This window comes from Carcharhinus amblyrhynchos, chromosome 11, assembly GCF_965287045.1.
Source record: "Carcharhinus amblyrhynchos chromosome 11, sCarAmb.v2.hapA, whole genome shotgun sequence".
Lineage (NCBI taxonomy): Eukaryota > Metazoa > Chordata > Chondrichthyes > Carcharhiniformes > Carcharhinidae > Carcharhinus > Carcharhinus amblyrhynchos.
In genome coordinates, this window is record NC_137334.1 from 67,894,817 (window position 1) to 67,922,182 (window position 27,366).

General features: G+C 37.8%; 1 protein-coding gene across 1 annotated transcript in view; it reads right to left on the bottom strand.

Moving 5' to 3' along the window:
* The window catches only part of dars1 (aspartyl-tRNA synthetase 1), a 54,687-nt gene that overhangs the window by 21,339 nt on the left and 5,982 nt on the right, over positions 1 to 27,366 (bottom strand). Inside the window, exons 2-10 of the mRNA XM_080199362.1 lie at positions 26,001 to 26,097; positions 24,961 to 24,990; positions 19,104 to 19,161; positions 17,576 to 17,668; positions 16,136 to 16,238; positions 7,455 to 7,557; positions 6,894 to 6,971; positions 3,897 to 3,956; positions 743 to 854 (exon numbers count right to left, since the gene is read on the bottom strand). Coding sequence (XP_080055488.1) covers positions 743 to 854; positions 3,897 to 3,956; positions 6,894 to 6,971; positions 7,455 to 7,557; positions 16,136 to 16,238; positions 17,576 to 17,668; positions 19,104 to 19,161; positions 24,961 to 24,990; positions 26,001 to 26,097 — 734 coding nt within the window. The remainder of the gene's footprint in view (positions 1 to 742; positions 855 to 3,896; positions 3,957 to 6,893; positions 6,972 to 7,454; positions 7,558 to 16,135; positions 16,239 to 17,575; positions 17,669 to 19,103; positions 19,162 to 24,960; positions 24,991 to 26,000; positions 26,098 to 27,366) is intronic.

The window sequence follows — 27,366 nt, forward strand, 5'->3', positions numbered from 1 at the left end:
TGCAATTCTTAGCCCACAGTCTTCCTCCGCAGCCAATGAGGCAGACACTGTCATCCAGAGTGAGCCTCCTGAGCCACACTAGCTTAACAGAGAGGTGATCACCACAAAATAAACCATCATCTTATAAGATGGAAGGCTGCCACAGGTCATTAAGCTGTGTATTAAATAGGCATGATGTGGAAATGCCGGCACTGGACTGGGGTAAACAGTAAGAAGTCTCACAACACCAGGTTAAAGTCCAACAGGATTATTTTGTAGTACAAGCCACTGGGTTTCAGTGCGCTGCCCCTTCATCAGGTGAGAGGGAGTTCTGTTCACAAACAGGGCACATAAAAACACAGACTCAAATTTACAAAATAATGGTTGGAATGCAAGTCTTTACAGGCAATCAAGTAAAGGTACAGACAATGTGAGTGGAGAGAGGGTTCAGCACAGGTAAAAGAGATGTGTATAAGTTATTGAAAATTCCCTAGTCGCTACACTCCGGCACCTGTTTGGGTACACCGAGAGAAAATCTAGCACCCAGAGGAATCCCACGCAGACACAGAGAATGTGCAAACTCTGCATAGACAGTGACCGAAGCCAGGAATTGAACCCGTGTCCTGTGCTGCCGTGACTGTTTGTAGTTTAGCTTTATCCTTATATCTTTACAGTGTACCACGTTCTAAACTTCGTATTACACAACAAATGCAACTGAGACATTTGTAGTCAGATCAAGGAAGAAAAATAAAAGTTTATGTACCTGAAATAATTTTGGGAGTCTGGATTTCAACAAACTCTTTTTTGATTAGTGTTTCTCGGAACAGTTGGCATACTCCAGCTTGCAGACGAAAGATGGATTGACTGGTCATTGTCTGCAATAAAGTCATTCCAGGAGGTAAGTTTGTTATATGGGTGCTAATTGTATTAATTACTGGTGAGGTTTAAAAATAAAGCTACATTGAGATTAATAAGCAAGTTTATTTTCAATAGAGTCAATTTAACAATGACAAAATATTTTATCAGAAGAGTTTTAGTACATTAGTCAATGCAATATTTTACCTGTAAGCTTGCAATCTGATAGTCTAAAATTTGTTGGAATTTTTAAAAATCTAAAGTTGTTGGTATATTAACATAACAGTTTCTGCCTATTAAAGAAGGGTAGAATACATGGAGCGACATTAAAAAGCTCTTTAAAAAAGCTCAGCTCCAACTAAAACTGTAGTCTGAGAAATGCTTTGCAAAATTGATAATTCTTTCCCCCCGCAAATCCCCACGATCCGCCATCTCTCATCAGATATGCACACTAATACGTATTTTCAACCAGAGGTTCAGGCAGACAGTGGTATTTTGCTTGAGGTGCTTTCTAGTTTGATTTGTGACCCTAGAATAGTTCGAGTCAGCCACAGTTTCCCTTCCCGCCCATTCGGGTGACAAAAACTTGGCTGCGCTCACAGATTTCCCAAGGTGTCTAAAGACATGTCATGTTTTGTCTCATCACCTGCACCATATGTAGAACATTAGCTGCTGACTTAATGAGAGGTGTCTAAATGAAAAATATAACTGTATTAAATGTAATATATTTAAATACTTTGATAAGAAACATGAAAGATTCACATATCTAATCACTGATGTACACAGTTCATATGCATGGTTTCCTTTTGTAACCACACAAACCCCAACTGTCACTGAGTTAATGACAACAAACAATTTCACTATTCAACAAATATCAGAACAAATAAACACCAAAATGTCATATGGTCCTGGTACAATCAATTCTACTTATATATATCCATAATATATTTTGATTTACTCAAGTCATAGTTAAATATAAAAATTGTTAAATATTTATTCATGTGAACTGTCTTTTAGTCTGCCCTTCCCCCTTTCATTTATTTTTGAAAAACAGTAAACTTTAGGTAGGGAGGGTTTGGTTCCAAATTAACTGGGTAGTGATGTCAGCAAACAAATTCCTATTAGGCAAAAAAGCAGTACAATGGATAGAATGCCATGAATAGCTAAAAATCAAAATTTAATAACACCAAGGTAGACAGTGCTAAAGAAAACTGAATAGGAGAAGTGCAGTGTGAAGATTAATAAAGTTAAAAGCAATTATAAAAGAGGATAATAAGGACGTTTCTGGGTATTTCAGAAGGAAACATGTCGTTAAAATAGAGATAGGGCTACTCAATGATAATGGGGGGGGTAGGGGTGTAAGATAAAATATGGAACAGTATCACTGAAAAGGAAGTGGCTCTGAAAGAATTAATACAACAGATTGTGGATACTGCACTTATGGTGTGCATGCCAGGCTGTTGAAGAAGGTCAGAGAGGAAAGTGCAAAAATACTGACCACAATTTTACAGTGGTCTCAGAACATGCAAGTTATAATGAGGCACTCATGGGTAGCAATCATCACACCTTTCAGGAAGGAAGAAGAATAATAATCAAGGTGTCTATTGACCTTTTCATCCAGTATCAGTTGTGGGCAAATTGTTAGAACAGTGAATTTGAGATAAAATAATTCGACATTTGGAGAAGCACAGGATAATGAAAAACACTCAACGCAGATTTATTAAAAGTTAGTTGCATCTGGCAAATTTAGCAGAATTATTTTGAAGGTGAGCTCCTGCAGAGACTACAGAACATATGGAATTTTGATAAAGTATCTCACAGAAGATAGGGGTTCTGAGAGACTCATCCAAGGGTTCAGCTATTTTAAATTTGAAAATGCTGTCCTTCCAGCTTGTCCAATTGAATGCAGTTGGACGAGTCAGTTTACAAGCAGCCAGTGCACTGAAAAGCAAAACTCAGGCAGTGGCAGAGTCAGGGTGAGAGTGAAGGTGATCAGATAGGGGAGCGAGATAGGCAGCAGCCAGAAGTGGAGGGGAGACTAATTCAGAGGCTGGGGAAACGAAGCCCAGGGAATGGAGGGTCAAAAGTCGGGAGACATTCATGGAGAGTCCCAGGGAACTGTCCATCAGAAGTTTCCAGGCAATTCCCATTTGGGTCCGCGTGTCAGGACTTCCATAGGGTCCCGACATGCATCGTCAGACACACGTCTGGTCTCTAGTGATCAGGAGGCCAAACAATTGGCCCATACTGTCTGGGAAGAATATAACTGCTACAACTACCTTGCCAATGCCTTGATTCCTTGAATACTATATTGAGTTCCAGGAAAACTAAAAGGCAAAAATCAGATTCCAAACAGTAAGTATTTGAAATTTATACAGGAATCTGCAAGTGTGAAATGGTTGCCATTAAATACACAAATTCAGTCCACCATACTTAAGGCCCAATTACTCTTTTTCCCCTAAATAGTAGTCAGCTAACCAGGGCTATTTATTTATAAACATGCTATCAAGTTAAGTGTTCAATAAAATTCATCAATTCAGTGATGATATTGGTAATGATATGGAACGACTCTACATCAAATACATTAGTTACCAGTTAAGCAGACTGGTTTGTTTCAGGATTGACTAGGTAAAGTAGGCACAAACTGAGAATTTTAGATACAGTAAAACATCCAAATAAATATGTGGACAACTGATAATAATGCTGGTAACTTTCTAAGTGTGAAATTTATAAACTCTGGGCATTTTGTTACAGCACTAGTGAAATAAGTTCAACTTAATTACAAGATCAAGGTAGTGATAGAAAAGAAATCTGACAGTCAACTTAGTTAAGGTAGGCAATTCAACATTAATATGTTAGTGAAGAATACCCATGGTTACTGTTACCAGCCTATGATACAAGGAATGTTAAACTATTTATAAAAGACAACAGCATAGTACTACAGATGGTGGAAATCTAAAATAAGAATTGAGAATGGAAGAAATAGATCAGGGGAGAGAAAAAGTTAATGTTTCATATCAACAATGATCCAATGTCAGAATGCTATATATAATTTAGCTTACCCTTAGGTCAATTATTCTATTATCGAGCCTTGTATCTTGGTTGACAGTCGCCCTTCCTTCCTAGATATGAAAAGTATAATTTATAAGAATATGATCATGAGGTTAAATAATTAGTTACTGAATCTTGTTTGTAAATTTTAATACTAACAGCCTATTGGTATGTTCGTGGATGGGCATACTCTAAGCAGAAACTGTAAATTGTAGGGCATTTGTCTGCTTCTTCCTCTTTCAAAATCCCAAGTGCTTGTCCGAAACCAATAAGTCAGCCAATACAAAAAATGTGAAAAACAGGCTTGTGATAATTGGCTAAATTACATTGGAAGATATTGGCTTAGGCTTTCCAATAGTAAGCTACTAATAGTTATCCATAAATGAATGAGTTATCATTAATGTTACAATCAGTAAACCTGATCTGTTATCTTGAGGTGCATAAAAAGGATAACAATGACGGCCGCGGAACCACAATGGGAGGAAGCGGCTACCCCTAGGAGAACAACACGCTGCACTGATATGTTAAAAATGTACAACTCCAACATAACCTGCAATGAAACACTATTTTTAGTTTTTTTGTTGTTGGCCTCACAAGGCTGTAACCAGCTGCTTTTAATCGCGTTCCCCCACTTCAGACACCTGCACCCTGTCAGACATGTTGTCCCAAAGGATTTTATTTTTGCCCTCTAATACATCATGTCATGAAGCTGTCAAAAACAGCAGAATAACATCTTAAAAGTATACCACCTTTTGATCATTTACAGACAGCAACATTATTTATTTTCATTATTTCTAGGCACAGGGCATTTCCATGTTTTGTAATCAATATATATTTAAAAATAACTTACAAATCACAATAGTTTTACATTAATACATTTCAGCTGGAGCTCAAGCTAATTTTCATCCATCAAACTCTCACTGAGAAGCATTGTTTATAATATTGGTGTACTATTGCAATTCAATCTTCTATGATGACCTCCAATGTCACTAGGTCAGTAATGATGCTCATAAATCATGACTGGAGTTCACAATTCAGAATTATGAATTAAGTTCAGTATTCTATGGTTCATAAAAAGGATATCATCTGTGGGTTTCCAACATAATAGTTACCTGTAGCTTCTTTCATGGACTTATGCTCAATGATTAAGAAATAGTTACTATTTAGATAATAATTAATGTTTCAAATACTATACACAATGAAAGAAACTAACTGCTGTCATTTTCAATCAAGTTAATGTATGTTTACATTTGTAGATTATAAAATAAAAATAAGAAACAAACACATGGATTAATGCAATGTATTGTGTGAAGAGCTTTCCCCATTAAAGGTTTCTTCCCCAATTAAGGAGAAATTATAGTGTTCACTTCTGCAGAGCTGCCACAAGGAGATTTGACATTTTAGGCAGACATGGAATCTCATACATCTTCAGCTGATATAAAGCCACGGGCTCATGTCAACAAGATTCTATGCTGCAAAGATTGGGTTATGGTATGGGAGAGAAACAAAATCCTTTTCATTACAAGATATCTAATTAAATTTTTAATTCAGTACCACTTGAATATTGCTTTACACTAATTTACAGAATAATCGCAGCTCCACTAATCCAGATGTTCGCTGGCTGACCTCAATTAATCCCGTCTCAGGACCAGCATCAGATCTGACATGTTGCATTTCCTGCTAATGGGAAAAGAGGATGGAACGCTTCTTGTCTCAGGTCGTTTGGAACAGAACAAAATTTTACTTGGAGTGCACTCTTGTCCAATGCCGAGAATAATTATTAGATTGATTATTAGAAATGTAGTGTTTGCTCCTCACAAGGGTACTGAATACATCAAGTCTTTCATGTGTGTAGTATCAAATATGACATCTAATTCTATTAAAATGAAGTACCTGGGAAGTTAGAGTATGCCTGTAAATGCTTAGAACAGAAAGGGATCATCTAGATAGATACAAACAATTTGGTTTGTAAGTAGGATTGCATTGGAGCATTTTTCAATTGTTAACATTCTTAATTCATTAACAAGTGGTGGCCACATCATTCAGTATTACACCCAACATAGTAGCGCTCCAAATATCCAGGCCTAATACTGGTGAATTTCACTGCACCACTCAGTAGTTTATTTAACTGCAATGAATTTACCAATCAACTGTCAGTCTGGTTAGCGAAATGATACACGTTGGGATATGACCAATGGATGAACGTTACAAAGTGGAAGTCAAATTGGATGCGGTAAGGCTATTTAAGTTGCGGGGGGGGGGGGGGGGGTATCCGAACAGTCACATTAGTTGGCACTGGAAAGAAGTATGCTTCAAAGCTCTCGTGACATCAATGCCCAACCAGATCATGAACGACGACTATGGGTATAAAGAGAATTTTAAAAAAATGTATCTGAAATTTAGATCAGTAAATAGTCATTTGTCTATCAAGCGAAGGTGATATCAACCCCATCTTTCCATGATTTCAACATCAGTGACACTTATACCTCTATGATTTAATCCAAATCTTGTCTGTGCAGAAGATAATCGAGTTCAAATATGTTTTGAAGTGCCAAGTAACAATCAACCACAAAGAAATTATTTGGTAGCTTTTAACCAAGCAGCATCTAGGGTGGCAAGGTGGCATAGTGATTAGCACTGTTGCCTCATAGCACCAGGGACCTGGGTTCAATTCTGGCCTCGGATCACTGTCTGTGTGGAGTCTGCATGGGTTTCCTCTGGATGTCCCAGTTTCCTCCCAGTCTAAAGTGGTGCATTGGCCATATTAAATTGTCCCTTGGTGTCAGAGGATTAGCAGGGTAAATAAATGGGATCACAGGCATAAGGCCTGGGTGAGATTGTTGTCAGTGCAGACTCGATGGACCAAATGGCCTCCTTCTGCCCTGTAGGGATTCTATAATAGTGTCTAAACCGGACAAAGGAAGGGGAAAACTAAGTTTGGAGAATCACGTGAAATTTAATGTGTGCTAAATTGGAATGCTCAATAAAATCAGGATTATACTATTTACCTCATCACCTGCTTCAGGACGCATTGCATCTTCTAGCTGCAGAGGCAGGCGTGGTTCAGCTGCACTGATAACATAGATCTGAAAACAAATTATGGCATAAATAGTAAGATAATAACAACAAAACAACAGTGAGTACTAAAATAACTGTAGGAACACAGTTTCCATTTATAAACATTTCCTCAAATACAACTGAAATTGAATTTGCATAGTAAATAGGCATGTTGGCCACTAATTGCATATTGTCAAAATCAAATAGCTGTGATGTTTTTATTTTAAATATCACGGAAAATCAACTGGGATCACTGGCTCTGTGTAAAGCAATCTAATTAAACCACGTCTTTAAAATGTGTGTTAAAACTTTATATTTATAAAGTGCAATGGACACAAACTCAATGCAATAATTCATGGTTTCAGAAAACCAGTTTGCAAAATGAGTTTCTTAATACACAGCTGAAAAATCAATATGACTGTAATTTCCCGCAAACACAATTGTATTTACTACTCCATTAGATTCTGTTCCACCTTTAGCTCATATTTTCCAACTTAAATGGGAAGACTTACTTTTTCGATGTGTAGCTCCACATCTCTTTGGGAACAGCTCTCTATTTTCTGGTCCACCTTCCTTACAATACCTTCCACATCCACTATACTCTCTTTGCTGATGCTATGTTGAAAAAACAACCATTATTTATGATTCATATTATACAACCTCACTGTGCACAAAAAAAAGTTGCAGATCTTAGTTTGCCAGATTAGGTTTGATCAGGCACCTGTAAAACAAAAAAAAATCTAACAATATGGTGCACAATTATTCATCATTTGTGATGCATTCACAGAATAGAAAGTGAATTGAATGAATCACTCCAGAGTTTGCTTTGATTTTAGCGAGATCCCACTTTCTGTGGCTGTGAAAGTGCAAAGCCTATTACATTAATGTTGGTTGGTCACATAATAGACTCAGCACTTTCGTAGCCACAGGAAGTGGGATCTCTTTAAAATCTAGATGCGTACAGGAGGTAATATGTTCCCAAAGAATTCGAAAGTGTTTTCGTATCACGTCAGCGCTGACAACCAAATCCCCAGCAACTTTTCCCCTTTAGTTTCATTTTTCAGTATAATGTGGATAAGTGTGAAGTTATCCACTTAGGTATGAAAAACTGAATGGCAGAGTATTATTTAAATGGTAATAGATTGGGAAAATGATGAAATACAAAGGAACCTGGGTGCCTTTATTCACTAATCACTGAAAGCAAATATGCAGTTGCAGCAAGCAGTTAAAAGGTCTTCATGTCACGTTGGTTTTCCATGGTTGGAAGGCCACAAGATTAATAGAAAATCATTTTCTTCATTATCAGATTATTGAGAAATAACTTTTAAAATGTTGAAACCTGGTACTAAGTCCAAGGAAACTCTATATACCTAGGAGATTTTTGTGAAGATTTCAGTTCACTATGATGAATTGTGATGATGACGATGATGATGAACATGATTGTGAAGGCTCCTTCATGGGAGCTCCTTTTCCATGTATTGTTTTGTTTGAAGGTCAGTCAACAAAACACAAAAACTACAGTTTAAAGCATTGTTTGTTTTACTTTCCTGCCCCCGTACATTTAGCCGAATGTAAATAAATATCACTGGCTTAACCTGAATATTGGTTTTTTTTGCTGGTCTTTAGTGTGGACAGGAGAACAAGACTTACATGAATCCATGCATAATATCAAGGGAAAAGGGAAACTGTTAGTTTAGCAGTATGCTATATTGTTCATAATGTGCATACATTTCAGATGTGGTTCCTATTTTCAAGAAAGGGAACAGAGATAGCCCGGGAAATTACCGACCGGTGAGTCTGACCTCAGTGGTTGGTAAGCTGATGGAGAGGCTTCTGAGGGACAAGATTTACGAGCATTTGGAGAGGTTTGACATGATCAGAAATAGTCAGCATGGTTTTGTCAAGGGCAGGTCGTGCCTTACGAGCCTAGTTGAGTTCTTCGAAAATGTGACTGAACACATTGACGAAGGAAGAGCAGTGGATGTGGTGTACATGGACTTCAGCAAGGCGTTTGATAAGGTCCCCCACGCAAGACTTCTTGAGAAGGTGAGAGGGCATGGGATCCAAGGGGCTTTGGCCTTGTGGATCCAGAACTGGCTTGCCCGCAGAAGGCAGAGAGTGTTGTGGATGGGTCTTTTTCTGCATGAAGGTCAGTCACCAGTGGAGTGCCCCAGGGATCTGTTCTAGGACCCTTGCTGTTTGTCATTTTCATAAATGACCTAGATGAGGAAGTGGAGGGATGGGTTAGTAAGTTCGCCGATGACACGAAGGTCGGTGGTGTTGTGGATAGTCTGGAAGGATGTCAGAAGTTGCAGCAGGACATAAATAGGATGCAGGACTGGGCGGAGACTTGGCAGATGGACTTCAATGCGGATAAATGTGTAGTGGTCCATTTTGGCAGGACCAATGGGATGAACGAGTACACTATCAAGGGCAGGAGTCTTAGCAGTGTTGAAGAGCAGGAGGATCTTGGGGTCCAGGTCCACAGGACTCTTAAATCGGCCTCGCTGGTGGAGGATGTGGTCAAGAAGGCGTATGGTGTACTGGCCTTCATTAATCGACGGATTGAGTTTAGGAATCGGGAGGTAATGCTGCAACTTTATAAGACCCTTGTCAGGCCTCACTTAGAGTACTGTGCGCAGTTCTGGTCGCCTCACTATAGGAAGGACGTAGAAGCTATTGAAAGGGTACAGAGGAGATTTACAAGGATGTTGCCTGGATTGGGAGGCATGCCTTATGAAGATAGGTTGAGGGAGCTGGGACTCTTCTCCCTGGAGAGACGAAGGTTGAGAGGCGACCTGATAGAGGTTTATAAAATGTTGAGAGGAATAGATAGGGTGGATTCTCAGAGGCTATTTTCCTGGGTTGAAATGGTCGCTACGAGAGGACACAGATTTAAGGTGCGGGGAGGCAAGTACAGAAGTGACGTTAGGGGTAAGTTTTTCACTCAGAGGGTGGTGAGTGAATGGAATCGGCTGCCGTCAGTGGTGGTGGAGGCGAACTCGCTGGGGTCTTTTAAAAGACTTCTGGATGAGTATATGGGATTTAATGGGATTGGGGGTTATAGATAGGTCTATGGATTGGTAGGTGTTGATGTGATTGGCGCAACTCGTGGGTCGAAGGGCCTGTTTGTGCTGTAGTATTCTATGTTCTCTGTTCAGAGACTCTGGTGCACTTATGGATAATGCCTTGGTATTGTGAATACAAGTCAAAATTATTGAGAGGGAGCACAAATTACAGTAATCTCGAGCATCACATGGAATATGTTCATTTTGCAACAGTTGTCAAATTAAACTAAATCTAAAATAGGGCACAATTATTTGATAGATGTTTGATTACTATCTTATTTCAAATGGTTTATAAGCACTTGATGTACTGCGACTGAAATCATATCTATTCAGAAATCTCACCCACGTCTAGACAATAAAACTGTTGACTTTTCAAATTTGATTTTTCTCCAGTACGATGATTTTACTTTACCTCTCATTTCCCCATTCTATTCATAGCCACACAATTTTCTACTTGTTGCTAAAGTGGTATTAGAAATGGTTCATCATAATAATTTGAAAACATTGAGAATTCTCACTTCTAATATTCACATTGAACACATAAATAAAAATTTCCACAGTATTCGCAAAATAGAATATATGGTTCAAGACATTGTTCAGGCCACAGATTGGGGAGTACATGTGTAACGAGTTAGTCCAGGATTGGGGAGTTGCGCAGATTGGGAGGTGGGGAAATGGGAAAAGGAAAAAAGAGAGTGCAAGACAGTGTGACTGAGGACACAAGCAGGCTTCAACAGCAGATGTCAATCACACTTGGGACACTGATTTATAAATGAGATTTGTTCACATTGCTATCCATCAATTATACACCAATGAAATTAAGGTGTTAAGTAATATTCTATTGATTTAATAGTGGTAATGATGCAAGAATTCTCATGGTGATCATAAGAAAGAATTGTTTTTTGGTAACATACAATCAATCCTATTTCACTTAGTCTCACAGAAAAGGCTGAAGATAGCAATCCCTGTTCTTGCTCATCTATAAAGTATAGCTTTCAATTACTCAAGTATGAGAGATCAAATTTTATACATGTATTATGAGTTTTATGCATGTACAATATTGTCTTTTAAAAATAAAAATTAATCAAAGAGTTTCACAATCACACTATGTATTTCAGCAGAATGCAGGATTATAAGGAATTGAATCTAGGCATGAAGCCAACTTCTGTGAAAAACGTCCTCCATCCCCAAACTAATCAAATATATTGTGGGGATATCTCACATAAACTTCTTTATGAGGAGTTCCTGAGTATGAGCTGACCAAAGGTCCAAATAAAAGTGAGTTTAACACAAGAAAGGGATTAAACAACAAAAAAAAAAGCCGAGTAATACTACTATTTCATATCATCTCTGTTCTAAACATTGGAAAAAACAAAGGTAAAATATTGGAGCAGAACCACATCCATCTCCACCTATCTATACTTCAACATAATAAAAATCTTGTACATCATACATCTTTTCCCTGATATACTAAGTACTCACCATGCTTAAAACTTACCTATTTATTATAGTTTTATTATTAGTTATAGCTTTATTATAGTTACTTTTCATCAAATCCCTTAGCTATGTTTCCAATGTAGGTGCATTCTTCTCCATATCCCTCCTTAAATCTACCTCTAGTGCCACTCAAGTTTCTAATACTTGTCATCCCTCACAAGCAACTCATCCTGAGGAAAGGACAACAATCAGGTTTATATTCATATTTCTTGAAGCATTCAATGCATATTTACTAAGACTGTAAAGATACAGTGGGTTCTCTGCAGTAGCAGGCCTGTGCTGTAGTGTGGCGGGGGTGGGGGGGCTGCTTTGTTTCGGCTGGCTGACAGCAGCAAAGGCTGATTAACAGGTCGCTGCTGCTACAGACCCATGCATGAACAATAACGTCTTCAGCTAGCGTTCAGGTGACTTAACCCCCCTGCTCCCTCCTCCGACAGGCAAGAGGCTGTTTCTTCATGCACTGAGTGCATAAGATAGCAGTTTTGAACTCGAACGGATCTGAAACTCTCCCATTTTCCCAAATGTCCTGGACTTCGAATTTACTTGGCAAGATCAACCACAAAATCTATGAAAGCAAATAGAGCAAAGCAAAAGTCAGAGGGGTGCTCTGATTGTAAGAACTGGAAGAGTTCACCTGGTCAGTGACATCACGTAGGAGGTTTCTGGCTATGCCGTCATCAAGTGTTTTTCAACATTCCCTGGGAAGCAATGGAGAAGTGGAAAATGAAGGAACAGATAGGAATCTCCACCATTAGTGAAGATGGAGCAGGCCGCACTCGGTCTTGAGAGTTAAGTGTCCATGAGGGCCGGGCCGTCTTGACAGAGGTGGGAGAGTGCAGGGTGCGGGCTGGAACCGAGCGTGGCCACTGGCTGGGCCTGAGCCTTGTCCAGGAGCCTGTTGGTTGGGCTCAAGCCTCGACCTGGAGTCCATTGGTTGGACCCAAGCCTCAGCTGGAAGCCCACCGGTTGAGCCCCAAGTCTCAAATGATAGTCTGCTGGCTGAGGCTGAGTTAGAGTCCTGTAGCTGCTGAGTGAGTTGGGAAGATGGACATGTATGCATCTGTGATAGTGGAGGGAGGGAAGATTACAATCTGTGTCGCTTTGAAACTGAAGGAATAATTTCTATTTGATATTTTATCTGGAGAAATGCCCAGAATTCACTCAATTCCTTTTCAGTTGTCAGATTTTCAAGAACTCCCTGTCCTGGTTTAACATTTCTTAAAAATGAATTATTAAACATCAACTAGGTCAGTTTAGGTTCCCAACATTTAACTCGATCTCCTAAAATGGCATTTCTAAAATGAATCATGAGAATCCTCTAACAACAGTTGCATAATATGAAGATAAATCCCAAGAACTTGACTCGGTTTTAATATGGATGCAAAGAATCACAATTAAATGTTCCTTTTGGCTTATCCAATCTATGTTTCATTAAAGAATGGATGAGGTGCATTAACTTGGAAAAATCACTCAAATCAAAAGTATATGTGAATGAAACCATTTGTTATTTGATGTTCTGGTTTTGTTTTGAAGAACTAATTCACATGTATTTCCCTAATTGTACTGTCGGACCTTTTGAAATCCTGAAGTATTTGTCAGCAGTCACTTTAAAAAAAGTACTGAAGGGAAAACACTTAAAATGAGCAGAACAGAAGCAAAGAATGTTGGAGAGTGCTAGTTACGTGTAATTTTTTTTTTTATAGAGCTCCAGATATGAAACTCATTCCTGACAATAGCTGAAGCTTTCATTTTGGGAATGGCATATGGGAGATTTTATAAAAAGTTAACAGAACATCTTATTTAGATTCCAGGGTAAAAGATTTTATATATGGATACAATCCGTACAGCAGAATTCTGTGCTTTCTCTCTTCAATTATAGAATATTTTATAATTCTATTCTTCCCACCAAAAAGGACAAGCTTACATCCCCCCACATTATACGCCATTTGCCAAATTTTTGCCCAGCTACTTAACCCATCTTTACTCCTTTGCCAACACTTTGTGCCTTTTTCACAGCTGCCTTTGCTACTCTGTAATATCAGCATATTTGGCTACAACACACTTTGTTCTGTCATCCAAGTTATTAACATATATTAAAAATAGTTGAAGTATCAATACTGTGGCAGCCCACTAGTTACAGTTTGCCAATCTGAAAATGACCCATTTATCCCAACCCTCTGATTCCTGAGAGTTTTTTTGATCTTCCCTTTTATGTGGTACCTTGTTGAATGCCTTCTGGAAATCTAAATACACCCAATACAATGGTTCCCCTTTACCTTGCTTTCTACATTCTCAAAGAACTCTAATAAATTTGTCAAACACAATTTTCCTCCCACAAAACCACATTGATTCTGCTAGATTCTATCATCCATGTGCTGCTACTACTTCCTTAATAACAGGTTCCAGCATTTTCCCACTGATCCATACTTTTCTTCTTTGTCTCCCTTCTTTCTTTAGTGGTGGTGTCATGCTTGTGGTTTGCAATTGTGCTGGGACCTTTTCCAGAATAGAGGGAATTTTGAAAGATTACCACCAATGCGTCCAGTATCTCTGCAGACACTTCTTTTAAGGCCCTATTATACAGGCTATCAGATCCAGGGGACTTGCCAACACCATGAGATAGTCATCAAAATATATACATATCCACTTGTATGATCAACAATTTATGTGCACACACAGACACAACATGCATATGTATCCTCCATTTAAATCAGACATTTGTACAACAAAACTACTGCATAGGCTAGCAAGGAACACTATGAACTGAAACAGGTGCAAATGAATTTCCTGCCTCAGTCTGTTAAGCCAGACTTATCAGTTCAATACAAACAAACAGAGCCATCTGTGAAAAAAGCTGCAAGAGAACTGCAGTAAAATATTCACATACACAACTATAGGTTCACAATGCCCTTTAATGAGCAGTGACCCTTACAAAAACATCCGACAGGATATCTAATTAAAACTCCACAACTATACAATTACACAATGGCTGTAGGTTCTGAGAAGAAATGCTCTAAAATCTTCTAGGAAAATTGTAAAACCACTGACGGAGGTAATTAAACTTTGAGAGTTTTACTTCAAAGTGATCTGGAAAACTAATCGTGATTACAATATATGGTGAAAATTGTTCTGTTATAAAAAAAACTGAGAATGTTGCAAAGGAACAGGTTTGATTAAGGAAGTTAGATACCAGTATTTTTCTCCATGAGCCATCGAACTCCATTCTCCTGAAACATTCTCAAGTTTCCTTTATAAAAAAACCTCCCTTTTTGAAGTTCTTAAGGAATCACAGAAAACTGTAGTACAAAAGGGCCCAGTCGGACTGTCAAGCCTGTGGCAGTTCTTTGAAGTTGTTCAATTTGTCTCCATAACCCAGCCTTTTCCCTAGAATCCTGCAGATTAATCTTCTGCAAATACATGTCCAATTGACTTTCGGAAGTTCCTACCGAGTCCAATTCCATACAGGTAATATAAATACTGGGAGGTGGCAGGGCAAGTTGATAACATGTTTAAAAAAGTGAATGGGATGGTTGGTATTGTAAATAGGGTCACTGAACACATAAACAAGGAAGTCATGTTAAACTTTTACAAATCACTGGTGGAGTTCTCAGTTGAAGTGTTGTATAAAATTCTGGGTGCTGCACTTCAGAAAGTACATAAAGATCTTGCAGAAGGTACTGAAGAGGTTTACCAGGATGGTACCAGGGATGGGAGACTTCAGATGGTGTGAAGAGAATTGGGGGGGGGGAGGGGGGGGGTTAAGATTGTTCTCTTTAGGGCAGAAAAGATTAAAAGGAAACGTAATCGAGGTATTCAAGCTTAGTTTCTCTCTGCTTGGTCAGCTTCTGTTGGCATGTAATAAATAACTAGGGGGTCACAGATTTAAAGTAATTGGCAAAGGAACTTGTGAGGAAATGAATTTTTGGAAATTATAAACAGCTTGATATTTCTTTCCTATTTTCCCTGAGGATTCTTGAGTGCAAACTGTGATAATTTCTCTACATTAAGCCCAAGTGACTTCCTTTCTTTGAGCACTAGCCTCCAATAACAATTCTACTGTTTCTACAATCCTGATATTTACCTCAGGTATGCAAACTAAAGTAAGATACTTCATTGCTTCCTTTGCTATTCTCTCAGTCTGCACCACAAACTTCCTCCGTCACTTAGCTGCTCCAGCCTTAAGTCGCTTCTCATTAAACATATGCTGATAGAAAGTGTTTTTAGTGCATTTGGTTAAGTTTCTCATACATTCACAATTAACCTTTCCAATTATGTTACTTTTCATAATTTCTTTATATTGGTTCCATTCTCATTTTATTAACTGTAATCTAAGTAATAAATGTTTTTAAAAGTTTCAAATTTGACATTCTCTCCTAATCATCCAACACATCTTAGCCTTGGCCACAATTTTTTTACTGAACTGTACCCTATTAGATTTAGTTTAACTTGATTTCCAAAATGGCTAAGGTTTCAATATTACTTGTTGACATAACAAAACACAACATAATTTAAGTAAAGGATGCTAATAATGATACATATCTGAACTACAGCAAGGAAAGGAGCCCCGTGTAAAGTGTCTACTTTCTCATAATTGTATTTCAGACAACAGGATGCAATTCTGAACTTACTTAGCAGCAAATTTGACCATCTGCTTGCTCACATGGTCTCCTACAGCCACAAGTCCTTGGACATTAAACTGTTGCTGACGCAGGACTAAAAAACACTGCTTCCCTGTAAAGATAAAAATAGCACACATTGACTGCTATATACGTCAGATCCCCTGATACACTGTTTTGCTTCTTACAACTTAGTCACGCTTTTTGTTATTCATACATTTTTCCTTTAAAGCTATAGGAAGTTTGTGTAAATTAGATCTATATAATTAAAGAGAAATGTTAACCCACAGAAATTCACAGCCTGAAATAACTATTTAAAAAGTTCTTTAATCAATTGTATATCTTGTTTTTCCCAAACAGTTGTTTCTTGACTTTTCGGTTGCTGTAATCATTTAAACAAACTGTCAGGGACAAATTAGCCATTTCCTTAGTATGCCCCGCCAACCATATATAAAGGAGAATTTCATTTACTAAATGTGTTTACTGAAAACTTAAAACACTCATTGTATATAATGCTCTCTTTGATGGGGTTGTGGATACTCAATGAGTATATTCAACACTAGAACCAATATATTTTTGGTTATGTACAGAATCAAAGGATATGGACATATGGTGGGAAAACAGTTATTTTAGTTTAGCCCTGATCTTGTTGAATGATGGGACAAACTCAAGGGCCCATTTGACCTACACTTGCCTCTCTTTCTGATGTTCTTAATTGTGACGTGCAGTGGATAGATAGTAAAAATGACTGATATTCAACAGATTCACAATCATGCTGAAAAATCTCATTCCTGACAGACATTATATATGTAGCACTGATCTGACTACCATTCTTCACTTGCAGCCAGCAGACCTCAGTTTAAGTCTTACCAAAAGTCAGCAGCTCCGGCAATGCACAGCTCTGCATTCGATACTGCACTGAAATGTAAGTCTCTATTAGGTGCTCAAGTCTTTGCAGGAGGACTTGATTTAATTATGTACCAATTCCTTGTTTAAACATTCCTATTTCAAGTATTTCCTTAGCAGCTGGTTATTATTGACCCCTTTAAATTGCATTTTTATTAAATGTTTTAGGTTTCCTTTCTGCTTTTTTTTGGTTTGGATGATTCCTTTCTTTTTGGGGGCTCGCCTTCTTGCTTTGTTTGGTTTAATTGGTTGGCATCAAAAAGAAATGACATAGTACCATCTCTCGAAACAGCTGTAAGCAAAAACATACAGCAGGTACACAGCATTATATTCTACTAACTTTAAAAAACTGAAGCTTATGATAGGGTTTGTTAAATATATTCCCTTATGTTATTGCATAGTTAGAACTTAAATAAGCCACATTCTTAGGAAAGAGCATTCAATGAAAACACTTACCATGAGAAACTTCTGCCTCCAAAAAAGCTGTTTCCTGTTGACCAAGTATAAAATGAAAGACGACTGAATACTGTAATGCCTTGTTCTTACCTTTGGCTCTGCTGGTGTGGACTCTGGAACGGAGCCAGACCACCTGGTCAGCTTTGTCTTCTGTCAGATTTTTCACATGAACCAACACACGATCTTTACATAAAGAAAATACCTTTATTTTGGGTTAGTTCAGAAAATAAATTGTCACATCAAGCTATTCGAATCATCAACCTATTCGAATTATCAACCTAAATATCTCACATTTTCAATGCAGGGGCTTCTGGTCTGGTTGGATTTCCTTATTCCAATGAAAGGAAACCAAACTTTGACCATTTGTACTGACAAACGAGTGAGTATTTTCTTAGTTCCCTCTTCACCCGGCTAGACATATACAGATAAAGCAGAACACTCTTCAGAGACCAAGAGATCAGTGGAGCAAGATAATGAGCGGAATTTTCCCAAAAGCGTTCCAAGTGTCATAACGGTGAGAAAAATGGGGTGAACAGCACTGGTCTTCAGGCGCGCTCCAGACCGCAATCACCCCACACTCAGTAACTCTTTTGGACAGAGGTGAATCGTGTGCTGGTACAGAAGGAGATGGGGCCTAAACACGCTAGTGAGCCGACTGCAGACAGCTTAGGTGCTGTTTCGCTGTTCCCCACCCACTCCCCGACATTGGTTGCCAGCATAGGGGCCCTGCCGATAGGTCCCCCACCATGCCCCCAACACCACATAACAGCCCCCCCTCCACTCTGTGTCACAGCATCTACTCAGGCCCTCCCGTTATAGCCCCTGACCCCACCCCTCACCCCTGTGGCACTGCCCTGGCACACTCAGTGCCCAACTATCCAGTCATGCCCCCATCCATCAGGGGCTACAATGGCCTCCAATCCCCTGGCATGGCAGTCACACCTTGTTTCTGCTGGAGGAGACCAATACTGATTTGCGCCAGTGCAGAGAAGGAAGCATCCAGGTGGGGTTTGTCAGGCACAGTGAGTTAGTAAAGTCCTGGAACCTATTGCTCTGTATTCCTCAGTAGCACATTACAGTGCTATTATTTCTATTCTTTTACCTGACATTTTAGCTAATATAATAACATCCATTTGCTTGAAGAAAGGACTGGAATACACGCTCTTTTTGGAAATTAGTCAGACTCTTGCTTGTATAATGATCCTCAGGGCCTCTAAGGGACTGTTAGCTTTTTTTGTAGCATTTTTTGCATAATTTACATGTAACTTTTGACCTGCTGTCCCTCTTAAGGAAATCATGGCAACACTTACAAGCACAAAATCATAATTAGCAAGAGACTGGGAGCACTGCACCTTTAATGGCAGAAAAGAAACATATCCTGCGGCTCATGCAATTTTGATGGAAGTGGAAGTTTTCGCAAAACAAAAAAGTATGACTACTGTCTTTTTACAAATTTGTTTCAAGTGTTGGGATGCTATGTTGGAGTCTAATACAACTGAGATTTAAAATAGGCCCACAACAGACCGTTAAAAGATATGCAGCTGTTGCAACAGATCACTAGACCATCACCTTTAGCGGTGGCTGGGAGAAAAGAAAATGCGTTCATACTGAAACTCACCCAGTTTTTCCTGTGATTGAATCATTGGAAGAATTCCATATCTGTCTTTAGCAAAGTCCTAAAAAGGAAACCACATTTTGTAGACTGGAGATTTATGTGTGACTAATAAATGTTATTACATGGATGGCAATTTAATGCCAAAGGTTCATGCTCCATGAATATAAAAATCACATTGAAGACACTGGGATAATAATGGTCATTATAATTTCTAAGCAATTAATTGCGTGATATATTCTAAAAGCCTTTGGAGATGATGTCCTCCACAGAAGTTTCTGCAGAGCCATAATTTTATACAATCAACTGAACAAATCTGCTTCTCAAAATGGAAAAAAAATCAACACTATATCTATCTTTTATCACGACTGTAAACAAATGCGATTAAAGGCTTGCCAACAATAGAATCATTAAAAATGCAAAATCTCCGTGCTAAATGAACATTTAAGGTCTCACATGCCAACTTATTCACATATATTTCAGCTTTACTTAGATCAACTACTGATCATTATACTGCACCAAAATACATCTCAATGTTCATTCTGTCACTGCAACATCATGAGTGTTAAAGACCAACACTGTAACTCAATATAACAATGAGTAAAAATAGTTCAACATCTATTAATAGGCACAACCCCAAAACAGATGCACTATCTCAAGATAAAACATTTAAACTCTTCACCCTCGACCACCACCACTGCAATAATTTAGGTTTCCTCCCAATGGGTTTCTGGCCTTGGACAGCTACAATTTGAGGAGTGATTGCAGACACTCTACACTATTTCTATCTCCCTTGCCTTCTCATGAAGAGCGCGACAGACCTGCTGATGAAATGTGCATCAGTTTTCTAGACTGCCATGTACAAAACAAATGGGAAGTACAACACATTTGCCATTTGAATGTCAGACATCAAGGTAGTTTACGATTATCTCTTTGGACATACACACCAACAGAAATAGAACTTTGAAGGTACACCGAAACTAAAGACAATAGACAACTGCATCACTCGATTACTTTGATTATTTAGAGATGCCTCACACCTTGGAAACCTTTTTTTAATCTCTACAGAGACTGAGAGAGGTCTTTTAAAAAAATCAAAACAGAGGCACCAAAGGGGGAAATTGAACATAAGAAGACTGTGAAAGGAGTTAACAGCTGCACATTCCAGTATTTAAGAAAGGTGAGGGAGGGAAGTAATGAAATTATAGTTAGCCCCACATTTGTTGTCAGGAAATTAGCGTGTCCATAATTAACTGAATTGGATGGTGACTGAGCACACCAGAGATTTTCAGCTGATTAGAGGCAACTTTCATGGGTAGGTCATGCCTGATAAATCCGACTGAATGATTTGAAAAGGTGCCTGAAATAGTAGGCCGGAGAACGTCTATGGATTTTATCTGTGTGAACTTCCAGATGGTATTTGACAAAGTCCTTGGCTAAAGCTGAAGCTCATGGAAAGGAGAGAAAATTATTGATTTGACCTAAGAAAATGGCTGAGAGGAAGGAAAAGGAGTTGTGCTAATAGATAGATATTCTAATTGGAAAAACGTGATAGGTGGTATCCCACAGGATCTCTGTTAGTATATCAACAATTCATCGCATGCATTAGCAACTTAAATGATGGGGTGGATATCACATTTACAAATTTGTCAGTGACACAAAGAAAGGTGTCAGTGCAAGCAAGAGTAGATGGAAACATAACAATGATGTTAATAGGTTAAACGAATGGGCAAAGCTGTGGTAAATGGATTTCAATGTAGCTAAGTGATAATTCATCAACTTTGACTTAAAAATAGACCAGAATATTTAAAGTGGAAAAATGCTAGAAATAAAGGGCCAAAGAAACTTCATGATCATGATAGATCATGTACAAAAATAAATATGTGGCATAAATAGAGATAGACGATGTCGATCTAATCATCAATACAGAAAAATGGCCACCAGGTGATAAGATTGGATAGAAAATATTCTGGTGTGTAGAATGTTTTGAAATGAAAGACAGAATTGAAAAGGAAGACAATAAAGGATACGGACATAAGTGAGAAAGGATCTTGGCTCAGAAAATCAAAGTAAAAAGTGTGAGTGGAGATTAGGAATAGCAAGTGTCTATTGGCAAAAGTAGTTTATAGGCCCTCTAACAAGAGTTATACTGCTGGACAAAGTATTAAACAAGAAATTACTGGAGCATATAACAAAAGCATTGTGATAGTTATGAGGAATTTTAACCTTTGTTAAGACTGGGCCAATCAAACTGGCAAAGATGGTCAGGAAGATGAGTCTGAAGAATGTTTTAATGACAGTTTCCTGGAGCAATATGTTATGGAACTACCTCAGGATGAAGCTACTTTAGAAGTAGTGTTACACAATAAGGCAGGATTAATTAAGGTCACAGCAAAAGCTCCACTGGAAAATAGGTGTAATACAACTGCAATCCACATTAAATTTGAACACAACATACTTCAATCACATACAAGAATCTTAATGTTAAGCAAAGAGATATATTATAGGTATGATGGGAAAGCTGGCCAAGGCTAATTAGGTAAATAAACTAAAGATGTGGTGGTAAATAAACAGAAAGAAAGTTTTAAAGAAAGAATTGAAAAGGTTCAACAAAAATACTTCCCATAAAACACAAAAACTCAGCAAGAAAGATTGATCCATTGCTTACTGAGAAAGTTAATAGAATTAGATTAATAGAAGAGGTTTAAATATTGTAATCGTGATAAATCTAAGGATTGGCAGTGTTTTAGAAATCAGCAAAGGGCCACCAAAAAGTTGATAAATGAGATAAAATTGAATTGAATAAATTAGCCAGGAATGTAAAATACAGATTATAAGAGCTTTTACAGGTTAGTAAAAAGGGAGAGAGTAGCTCAAGTGAATGTTAGTCTTTTAGGAGTACAAACAGGACAAATTATCACTTGTGACACTTGCTTAATCACCCAGTTAAATTTAAGATGGCCAAATTATTAGAGAGATAAATCATGTAATCAGTAGTTAAAATCCACAATAAATGATTGCACTAACACAATTTGCAATAATAAAGGATCATAGAATGGATACAGCACAGAAAGAAAGAGGCTATTTGACTCTCTTGTCCGTGGCTGTCTTTGTAAGAGTGACTTAGCTAGTTTTACTTCCTTATCCTTTCTCTGTTGCAATTCAAATTTTCTCTTCAGATAATGATCCAATTCGCTTTTGAAAACCACAATTGGATTGGCTCCAGCTACACTCAGGTGGCACATTCCAGATAACTGGATTTACGGATGCCCCGTGGGGAAGCAATTTCATTTAAGTGTACTATTGTGATGCAATTTATTTTATTAATGCACTTTGTAAAAATTCTGAGACTCTTGTTTCATTCAGTTTGCTGCACATTTGTAGTTTAATGACTTGTGGAACAAATTTCAGACGAGCAGTGGCCTAATTCCAGCTGGCTTTTAAAAATCTATCAATCCCAGATTTAAAATCAGCAAATAATTCACCATCAGATGCTGTTTGCAGAAGACAATTCTAAGCTTATACCACCTATTTTATGTGGATAAACCCTTAATGTGTTATCAGCTTTGATCTAATAACTCCTTAATCTAAATTCAAGACATTATAACCCTAGATTGTCTAATCTTTCCTCTCTAGTTAACCTTTGGAGTCATTTTAATAAATCAATTCCACATTCCAAGGCCAATATATTGTTCCTAAGATATGGCATCTGGATCTGAACACTACAATCCTGGTTTGGTCTAATCAGAGCTTTGTATGACAACAGCATGATTACTAATTTCTTATATTTTAATTCTCTAGATATAAAGGCCAGTATTCCATCAGCTTGTTAATTATCTCTGTACCTGTACATGATTTGAACATACTATAAGAAATACCATACAGCTTGTTGATCTTGGGCTTCAAGTCCATCTCCCTGCCCACTCATATCCTGACTGACGAAACATCTGTGTCTCAGCCTTAAGTGTATTCAATAATAGTGAACTATAACTGTCAAGGGAGAGCTCTGAAGATTTACAACATTTGAGTGAAGAAATTTTTCCTCATCTTCATCCAATAATTGAGTGAAGAAATATTTCCTCATCTTCATCCTAAATGATTGGCCCCTTAACTTGGAACTATGCCCCGTTGTTCTAGATTTCCCAGTCTGGGAAAGAATGTCATAATATTTGCTCTGTCAAGACCCTTCATAATTTTGAATGTTTCAATGAGATTGCCTTTTGCTCTTCTAAACTGCATAGAATATAGACCCAATTTACTTAGCTCTCATCCCAGGCACAATTCTTGTGAAAATTTACTGCACGGCCTCCAATGCAAATATAGCCTTCCTGAAATACGGAGACCAAAATTGCACACAGTATTTTAGGAGTATGCTCACCAAAACGCCACAGAATTGTAGCAAGACTCCTTTATTGTTGTACTTCCATCCCCTTGAATTAAAGGCTAACATGCCATTTGCTTTCCCAATTGCCTGATGTGTCAGCAAGCCAACTTTCTGTATTGCTTCTGAGTGCAGCTAAGACTCTCGGAACATCAACATTATCCTAAATGTGGTGCTCAGAATTAGACATCAATCTCTAGTTGAGTCTAAACCAGTATGTTATAAAGGTTCACCAAAATACCTTTGCTTTTGTACTCTATAGCTCTATGTATAAAGCCCATGATCCTGTAAGTCTTATCACTTTTTTGACTTGCCCTGCCACTTGCAATTAGTTTCCCACATAGAACTGCATTACTTCTAGAACTGTATCCATTTATGCCACTGCTCCTTGTTGTATCACTTCACATTTCTCTTCAATAATTTTTATTTGCCGTACGTCCGCCCATTTAATCAGCCTGCTTATGTATTCTTGAAGTCATCACTATGCTGCTCACAGTTCACGGTACTCTCAAGTTTAGTGATGTGCATATTTTGAGACTGTGCCTTGCACACCCAAGACTAGGTCACTAATTTAGGCCAAGAAAAGTGGTAATCCTAGTATTGACCCCAAGAACCCACTGCATACCTTCTGCCAGTCAGAAAGTACTTAAAAATTTCTCAAAATATAATTGATACATCAAGCTACATTGTATTCAGGAATGACCACTGAAAATTTGATTGGCTAAGTGTTAGGTTTAGAAATTCGATAACGTATTTACATGAATATTAGCATGAACATTTAAAAATAACAAGTCACGTACTTCTGAAATGTAGTCATATTTTGGCAGCCATTTTGCTCACATTAATCCATTGTTTATGGGAGTTTAACAACCACATAACAAAAAAACAAAATAATGAAGATGCTGCAAATCTGAAATCAAAACAGAAGTGCTCAAAATACTCAGCAAGTTTGGCAGCATCTGTAGGAAATGCTCTGATAAAAAGTAATTGATTTGAAATGCTAACTGTTTCTCGATCCATGGATGCTCCAAATTTGCTGAATATGTCCAACATTTTTGTTTCATATAAAAATTTTAAAATCGATGCATTGTTTAACTAAGAACAATGTAGGTTAGAGAGTACAGGGGTGATTGAGCAAGAACTGGTGCACATTAAGACCAAATGTTGAACATTTTTAAATGGCAGTGTTCCCAAATGGATAGAAAGACGGATTAAGAAAAAGCAAATCTTCACCCTGTGCACAGCAATGAAAAAAACAGATCACATGGCATATAGACAATTTCCACAAGGGAGAATCAGTTTATAAGAAAAATTTGAGAACTGCATATTTCATGGGGCATCTTAAAAGAAATCCTGACAGAAAATCTGAACTAGAAATTGCAGACATACTAAAAAATAGTTACTTCAGTTACCATAGAATTAGAGCAGTTTTACCAAAGTTTATTTTGAAAATTCAAAGTTTTCAATTTGATAAATACCTACCTCTTCATCACCTGCTTGATTTTCTGCTGCCTGTAGGAAGTAACATTAAACCAAGATGAAAGTTAACATCCTTACAGTTAGAACAACCAAATTTATATCAACTGAATATGCTGAAAATATACAAGATTTTACAAATATATATGTTTTCACTGTTTAAGGTTCCCAAACATTTGAATCAGTATCACATCTAGTGTGCCATTATTCATGACAGTCACAGAACTAAATCAATTTTGCCAAGTATCTTATTTAAAAATCAAAACCCATAATTTTTATGTACCAAATATCTGTAATCTTATATATTTAAGGCAACTTTGTCAAAACACAGTATGAAATGCTGCTCTGATGACTTAGTAAGCAAAAGCTGAGCCAAATAGGCTAACCAGTCTGAAGTTCAATCCAAAATCTGCAATATGTTAGCTGATCTCAATCACTACTACAATTCAGGCCTGTGGGCCCCTTGGTTAAAGATAGAAGAAAAAGCATGAGGTGTCATGAAGAAAAGGACCAAAAACCAAAAATAATTCAGAAACTTTTAGTTGTAATCTGGTGACGTGGAAACCCATGTGTGTGAACTTCAGATTTAGCTGCATGGTTAAAAAACTCACTAATGAAAAGAGTTTATTGGACAGGACATCAGAGGGATGGCGACAACCATGAATATGAGTATGTTCCATTAACCACTTTTGGCAAGAAATGGAAAAAACTGGAGAAGAACAAATGGAAATATACTTATGAATTAATATACAAATATGTTTCCTGTCCTTACTGATAAAATCTTGTAATCCACAATCCCCAAATCCACCCTAAATCTGAACGGAAGACTATAGCTCACAACAAAGGTCAATGTTCTGTTCCGCTGACACTTTTGATATTGAATGACAGGTTAAAAGCATGCCAATTGGCATAGCTTTTGGGTTTCAATCTACAAATTAATTTATCTTAAGAACTGCAAAAACCACATCTACAAATCTAAATCTTCTTGCCACCCATCTCACAAATTTGGACAGAACAGCATGCATCTGAAAGTGTTTTGAACTGACCAATTTGGCCTGTTTCTCTGCTTTCTTGGCAGCCTTTTCTGCTTCTTTTTGAAGTTTCTTTGCTGCCTTCTTCGATGGTGCCTGGTCCTCTTGGACACTGCAATGGATAAAATAGTAGCATTTATTGACATACTCGCTAAATGGAAAAAAATATTAAAGTCAGCTTTGTTATTCCATTTATTGTATATTTCATGCAATTCTGTGAACATGTTAAAGGATTATTAGAAAATTCCATTAGATGGAAGGGTGGTCTAATGATTTCTAATAAGCCACTTTTATTTCCATTTCCCAATTGGATACTGCATTGTACAATACTGAGAATGACCAATGTTTATTTTACACTCTTTTCAATTAAACCAGGTGTCTCAGATCACAGTAGATAAATGCAATTGGATTCAATTGCTAAACGACTCATTCAGGAAGCAAGCTCATATGAAAATGTTCGTCATGGGATACCAGCTGCAAAGCAAACAGACAAAGGGAGCAGGTGGTTTAAGTTAAAAATTGCTTTGTTCTTGTTAGTCACCATTTTACTTCCACCAAATGAACAGGCTGAAATTAGAATGTCCAAGCACAGGATAACCTGACACAAACTTATTGTATTGGACTCAGTAGAACTTGCAGTGAGAAAGATTAACTTAATATATGGTAGTTCCATTTAAAAGTCTGATGGCAGCAGGGGAGAAGTTGTTCTTGAGTCGATTGGTATGTGATCTCAGACTTTTGTATGTTTTTCCTGACGGAAGAAGATGGAAGGGAGTATTGCCAGGGTGCAGGGGTTCCCTGATTATACTACTTTTCTGAGGCAGCCAGAAGTGTAGACTTTCATGCACTACTGTTCTGTAATTCCATAAATGGAACATATCTACGAGGAACAATGAAAGGTTGTACAGAGATAAGCAACAGATCTAACATCATGGTTCAGCTCCCCAAAAAGATTGGGTAAACATTTTATTATACTGAAGGGAACTGCTTCCATAGAATATCATATTGATAATTGACATAATTCCAGAACATCTCTCAATCCACTCTAAGATTATAACTGTAACCTCTATTTCTAGGAAAAGTACTATTTTTTGTTGGCCAGCTACTAGAAGCACCCAGCTCCTAACCTCTGCAAAAACCCATCAAGATCTTGCAGCCTTCAGAGATGACACGTCAGCCAGAATCAAGTCAATCAACTCCTCATAGGTAATCATTTGCTCATTCCACAATGCTGCCTGAACTTGTCCCAAAGTAAAACTAGCTGCTTTTCACAGTACCACCAACCAAAGTTATTTCAGAACCACTTCTATTGGTGCTCCCTAATATGTGGAAATACATACTGGGTGGGATTTACTGTGCAATGCGCTGTTAACAGAGGCAG